General features: G+C 42.7%; 1 protein-coding gene across 1 annotated transcript; it reads left to right on the top strand.

Moving 5' to 3' along the window:
* Window positions 1–1,723: 1,723 nt before the first annotated feature.
* Window positions 1,724–2,668, top strand: OR9A4 (olfactory receptor family 9 subfamily A member 4; the record flags this gene model as incomplete). The annotated part of the gene is made up of 1 exon (XM_080932623.1): window positions 1,724–2,668. One exon carries the CDS (start codon window positions 1,724–1,726, stop codon window positions 2,666–2,668), a length of 945 nt encoding a protein of 314 aa, XP_080788749.1.
* Window positions 2,669–7,029: the final 4,361 nt, after the last annotated feature.

Genomic DNA, 7,029 nt, shown 5'->3' with positions numbered 1-7,029 from the left:
TGCCTGTGAGATACAGAACAGTAAAGCACCATCATGGAAATGCTTGGCTTGTCACCTTTTAAGGACACTGACACACTGAAGAGACTGAGGAGCTGCACAAAGGGCGATTTTGGCTTCACATCTTACTCCTTGCAAAGAACACATCTACCTGGCTCTGTGTAGGGTTGGTACAAAGTGCTTCCTTGTTCCCAAATCCCACCCCATTCTTCTATCTGCCCACCATTCTGTAGAGCCCTAAGACTGGCAGATCTACAACATCACGCTGTACTCTCTGTTTAGTCCCCATGTCCTTGCCTCTATTCATTGGCATACTCATTTAAAAAATCTACTGAGTTCATATGTCACCATTTTTTTTTTTACACTGGTAATATAAGTGAGAGAAAGTGAAGGAAGGGTAAGTTGGGGGAAATGTCAATTAAATGTGGGGTTCTGAAGCTACATTTGTAAGCAAGCAAACATATGATTTGATGGTAGATCTTACCTACAAGAGCAGTGGTAAGGAAAATACAACCTAGTGGAGGGTAGCATAGGTGTGCTGTGCTGCTTTCGAGAAAATGGGGTTTCTTTGCAGGTAAGGCAGGGAGAGGGAGGAGGAGGAGGAGAAGGAGGAGGAGACATTTGTGCAAAGATCTGAATGAGGTGAGAGAAGGAACCCAGGCTGACCCATTGGTGTGTCCTGGTGTTTTCCTTTCCTCTCAGGACTGTGGAGAAAACATGCAGTCACAGTAGAGTTGAGGTGCCGTTTTTGAAGCTTTGGTGGGACTGAGTCAGTGGCAGGTTAGACTAGTGCACTTGTCATTTGAGGTTCTGACTCCCATGGAAAGTAGAGCTTGAGACCCGAGGGGTAGGAGATGCTGTCTCTGCTCCAGTTATTTTTCTTGCCTTCTGGTCCCAGGTGGAGACTTCTCAGGACAGATGGAAATTGAAGATTAAAGGTTGAGCCCCCTCACTCAGTCTGGCTTCTTCCTTGCTTGCTGAAAACTTATTCTGTAAGGTAAGAGGCAAGGATACCTTTCGTCTTCCTCTCTCCCGCCATATTGGTAGAGTGTAAGCTATCTCAGGGAGCAAGCCCAGAGTCCGAGGAAGATGTAATACTTTCAGTCAGAAAGAGCCATGTCTTATGACAGTGTCCTGTGTAGGTTCTACTTCCCAGCCACACCCCACAACTCGTCCATATTGCAGAGGCAGAAACTTTCAAGTGAACACAATAGAAACAGAGGCTGCGTCTGGAGGATGGAAAGGACACAAAGAGCCCCATTTAGGTCAGATTGACCAGCACTGAGAATCACTGAAGTGCAGCAGGGTTTGTAAAATTGGGACTCAATTGCAGAGAAGAGGTACTATAACTGAGCAGACCATGATCTGAGAAGGAGTAGGGTGGCCGATCGCAGCAGAATGTAGGAGGATTTCTATCAAACTGAGAGACAAAGGAACATGCTATACTGGGTGTGTTTCCCTGCTTGGGATGTAAACATTGTGGCACTGATGATTAGCACTTATCCATTTGAACCTGCACACTTCTATTATGTACCCACGTATGTTTTCACATATGAATTCATACATAATTTCTTAAACATTCAACAGCAACTTTGGATAGAAATAGACACGTAGGGAATGTTTCTTGAATCTGGTAACACCCTCAGGAATTCTGAGGTGAAAAACATTTTGTCCTCTTCTCTCTTTTGCTATCTAGGTTTCCCAAGGCACAGAGACTCAGAACTAAATGTTGGGAAATCACACAAGTGCCACTAAATTTTATCTTGTTGGCTTTCCTGGCTCTGAAAAACTGCACCACATCCTTTTTGCTGTCTTCTGCTTCTTCTACTTAGTGACATTAGTGGGAAACATGGTCATCATTGTGATTGTCTGTGTTGATAAACGTCTGCAGTCCCCCATGTATTTCTTCCTTGTTCACCTCTCCATCTTGGAGATCTTGGTCACAACTGTAATTGTGCCTGTGATGCTTTGGGGGTTGCTGCTCCCTGGAATGCAAAGTATATCTTTGGCTGGGTGTGTTGCCCAACTTTTCCTGCAACTTGCTCTAGGGACCACGGAGTTTTCTTTGCTAGGAGCTATGGCCGTGGACCGTTATGTGGCTGTCTGCAACCCTTTGAGGTATAGCGTCATCATGACCAGTCACACCTGTAACTCTGTGGTAATTGTGTCATGGATATTTGGGTTCCTTTATCAAATTTGGCCAGTGTATGCCACATTTCACCTTAACTACTGCAAATCAAATGTGGTGGATAATTTCTTCTGTGACCGAGGGCAGTTGCTCAAATTATCCTGCAATAATACTATTCTTATAGAGTTTATCCTCTTTTTAATGGCGGTCTTTGTTCTTTTTGGTTCTTTGATCCCCACAATTGTCTCCTACACCTACATCATCTCCACCATCCTCAAGATCCGCTCAGCCTCTGGCCGGAGGAAAGCCTTCTCCACCTGTGCCTCCCACTTCACCTGCGTTGTCATTGGCTACGGCTGCTGCCTGTTCCTCTATGTGAAACCCAAGCAGACACAGGCGGCCGACTACAATAGGGTGGTTTCTTTGATGATTTCGATCGTAACTCCTTTCCTCAACCCTTTCATCTTCACACTTCGCAATGACAAAGTCATGGAAGCCCTGCGGGATGGAGTGAGCCGTTGCTACCACCTATGCAAGAGCTAGCCTTCTCCTGAGGCATCTACATGGCCAAACACGTGCTACAGATGCTTGGAATCATCTGAGAAGAACATCTTTGAGCTGCTCTACGGTCACCGCCATTACCAAATAATCTGTGTTCAAAGACTTTAAATTGTGATCACATTTGTTTGTTAGTCTGTTTATTTATTTATTCCCAGATCCGACCCCCTTCCCTACCCACCCAACTTCATATTCTCTTTCTTAGAAAAGCAAAGCAATGACAACAACAAAGGTCTCCCTAAAAACACTGAGTCTTCTCTGTGCTGATCATCTACTCCTGAGCATTGTGCTTACTGGGGAGCGTGGTTGATTCACCAGTGTCACTCCATTGAAGAAAATCAAATTTCCCTCTCCTGGAAGCTTTCAGTTGCAAATAGCTTCTTGGATCAGTGGGATTTTGTGTTCACTTCCTCTCCTTTGTGCTGGGATTTCCTATTCTGGCTTGCATTAGTCTCCTGCATTCTGTCTCAGTCCCTGTGAGTTCATCTGTGCATCTGCCCTGATTTTTTATGGGAAAATTAAAAACCACTAGAAAGGGCATAGGAAGGAAATTGTTGACAAGGCTGGTCCATTATTAGAGGCAGGTTTTTTTTTTCTTTTTTCTTTTTTTCTTGTCAACAAGAGAGAATATATCCAGAGGCATCTGGAAGAGTACATAGCAGAGAGAGAAGAGATGGGACACAGCCAGGGCTAGAGATGTGGGAGAACGTGGTGGAGATAACACGAGATAGAGAACTGAGCATAGCAAGAGAGAGATCAGTGAGAGCAGCAAGAGAACAAGAGCAAAGCCACAGATGTGGAGTATGAGAAAGACGAGTGTGCGCATGTTCGGGAAGGATGAGGGGACCAGGGTAGATTTGGAAATGTACAAGCACTTGTTAAAAGGGACTTAGGGAATCTGGAGGCCAGCATGGGCCACATATGCAACTCCAGGTAGCCATATGTCTCTTTTGCTAGAGGAAATGACTCCTTTGGGTAGATGGAAATCAGTTTCACAAGTTCCTGAGGAATGCTGGCTTTTGTCTAGCCATCAGAAATCCTTTCTTATTCCAGAATGAGCTCACCCCAGACATATGGACTACCTGAGACCTAGCAGTCACCTTCCTAGTTGGTGAGCTTTCTTGAGCTGTTAGAGACAGCTGGGGAAGGGATACTCTCTTACATTATCACACATATCCTACTGCTGCCCCAAAGGAGTTGGGTGATGGAGACAGAAAGAGACGAGGGCTGGGATTCCCATCATCCTGGGCCGAGGGATGCGGTGCACAGGGCTGAAGAAGAGGCCACCTCTGGTCCTCTCTGGGATGCTTGCTCCATCTTCATCTTATTCCAGTCCTGCAATGCCTCCTCTCCTTCAGTCCTTCATTTGCTCATCCCGTCCTGCTGTTCTTCCCCGTTCATTTCTGTGTTCTGCTTTTGGTGGTTCCCGTTCTTCAGTGTACTCCTAGGTTCTCATGTTTCCCTTACTCAAAATAATCAAAAGTTTTTCATTCAGTTGTCCAGCTATCTCCAGTGCTGCTCTCAAACCCAACTTCCCTCTTTCCTGCCGGCTCCACCCTGTTCCTGGTCTCACTGTTTCCATTTCTTTGGTCATGACCACTTTGTGAAATAATGTACTGTAGCATTTTTAAAGGGTATGAATTGATGCCGTGTGGGATGTTTGTAGGGAGCTGTTTAGACATTTCATCCATGCAAGCTGACAGAACAATGGCGTTCTTTCTGCAATGGTTAGATAGTCTCAGCACAGTCATAGATCCTGTGGATGGCAACAGAAAAAGGAAGTGGTGGGCTGGAAAGATTGCTCAGTGGTTAGAGCACTGACTGCTCTTCCAGAGGTCCTGAGTTCGATTCCCAGCAACTACATGTTGGCTCACATCATCTGTAATGGAATTGGATGCCTTCTTCTGGTGTGTCTGAAGACAGATACAGTGTCATATACATAAAATAAATAAATAAATACATCTCTAAAAAAAGTAAAAAGGAAGTGGTAACCAGTTGTCCTGAAATTATGGCAATGAAGTGGGCAGAAGGAAGGGGAGACTTGGCAATGTTCACCTTTTAATATTCTTTTTATTTCTGCAGACACATACTAATTTATCTTATACATTATAAACAAAAATTTCTACACAAAACAAAATAATCAAATCTCTCTTATTTGTCTTAAATGGTTTGCAAAGTCAAACTCCTACCCAATTTTAATATATGCCATAGGCTCAAGATCTTTGTCACATACATGCACATTTGTTCAACTAAAGAGAGATTTTGTTAAGTCATCCTGATTTTAAGTCATGGTATTTTTGGGAACATTTTTGGATGTAAAACTGAGAACTATCAATCCCACTCCTAGATGTGTACTTGAGAAATGGATGTTTCTAATTGTCATAATAGTTGACAGATACAAGGTTAAAATACCAATCAGCCGTTGAAGCAATAAACAAACAGAGTAGTATTCATCCATAGAATAAAATACAGATTGTGATAACTCCGTGGTACTACTGTAACACAGAGATTAATAACTTATCAAAAGGTTTTGGAAATTCCAATCCATAACTAGTTGGCCCCACTTCATGTTAAAAGCATGTAATAGAGGACAACCAGTTCTGGCTTGAGAGCAAAATGAAAGGGCTGAGAAAGCACATTCTCGGGGACCTAAATACATCCCAGAAGCTATTACTCCTTAAAGGCTCTACCATGTCCCAATATCACAATTCTAGGGAATGAGTCTTTGACCTATGGGCAAATCTTGAAAATCTTATTCTAAGCAGAGAAAAGAGTAAAAAAAAATAAGCAGACATTGTATAATTCTATTCATATGACACCCAGCATAAGGAACTGTGTAGAGACAGGAATTAGTGCAGTGTGGCTCTACAGGGCTGAGAGGAATACAAAGATGCTGTAGTGACACTGAATGCTTACAGGATTTCTTTCTGAAGTGATGGCTGTAAACTACTGTCAATGTACCAAACCTATTGAGCTGTATATTTCAAATGGGCAAATTTTAAGACATGTTACTTATATCCTAATGAAGCTATAAAGACTATACCTAGTGTGCCTGAGTAAGAAACTCCAGCCCAAGTTTCTTACTAAACCCATTTGAAAACTCATATCACTGCTTGCTAACAAAGGCCACATTTATCTACCCTTCCTGAGTTCCTTCCCAGTAACTGAAACATACACAGAGTCCCTGAATATTCTCCTTCTCCAGCCATCTCCTGTCCAGGCTTCTTGAAGAACCTGCACATGAGTAACTTCTCATCTTGTGGGATATTCAGACTTCAACCACAGAAATCTCTTGATGTCCTCACTTCCTGACCCCAGGGGTCGGCAACTATTCTGTCATAAGACAGGAAGTGTGGCAATGGAAGTTCCCTTTTTTCAAAAAGGACCAAGATTTCCTTTCTGCTGTCTGAGTTCTGGGGTTTACATCTGGTTAGAACTCAATCTCTTCTTTCTACCATCGATTCAGCTCATCTTGTCCCAGCTTTGACGCCTCTGTGTTAAGACCATCAGGCTACACATAGCTCACTGGGTACACATGTAATTCCAGTATCTACCAGATTATTTTTGATGGACTTCTTCAAGCAGGTTTTAATAGTAGTAGATTAACTCATTAAAAATGTAAATATGCTAATACATCAAATATGAAACCTAGAAATTAGGCAAATAACTTATTGTAATAACAATTTATAATTTATTGTGACTATTGTGACTAGTGGCACATGTACATATTGCTAATAATGATCATTGGGTGGCTTTAATTCCTTTAGTTTTCTGTAGACGTCTCTGTAGTTTAATTCTCGCTACTTAAAGCAGCCAATATATCTCTTTTTTCCTATGATTTAGGTGTGTATGTAGCTTGTATTTTCTTGTGATAACAGTTTAAGTGCGCAAGACATTTTTACCTCATTCCTGTTATTCTTTCTTTGTGAACGAACGAACCTCTGCCTCAGCTCTTGTGATTTCTCTTTGTCCCCAATTTTGCCTTTTCTCTTCTAATGAAAAGGTATTCTATGTGTCACATTCGACTTTTCTCCTGGCCCCTCCTGTCTCTTTTCCTCCTGCCCATCACTTCATAACTCCCTCCTTCCCACTTCCCCCTTCTTCCATCTCTTTCCTTATCCTTGTTTGTCTCTGTCCTATTCAGAACTTTCCTCACCCCCTATTTATTTGTTCAGTTCTAATAAAGGCTGTAGATGTCCTCCCTCATTTTAGGAGGCCCTGCTTCTTGGATGGAGTAGAAACGGAATCTTGAAGAATAGGGGAGGTTGTGAAGCTGATGTATTCTGCCCACGGTGCTTCCTAACAGTTCTCATATCTGCTCCATGAGCAGTTTCTTCTCAGTGACA

The sequence above is a fragment of the Micromys minutus genome, assembly GCF_963924665.1.
Source record: "Micromys minutus genome assembly, chromosome: 18".
Classification (NCBI taxonomy): domain Eukaryota; kingdom Metazoa; phylum Chordata; class Mammalia; order Rodentia; family Muridae; genus Micromys; species Micromys minutus.
Note: the sequence above shows the minus strand (reverse complement) of the source record. Positions and strands in the feature narration are given on the sequence as shown.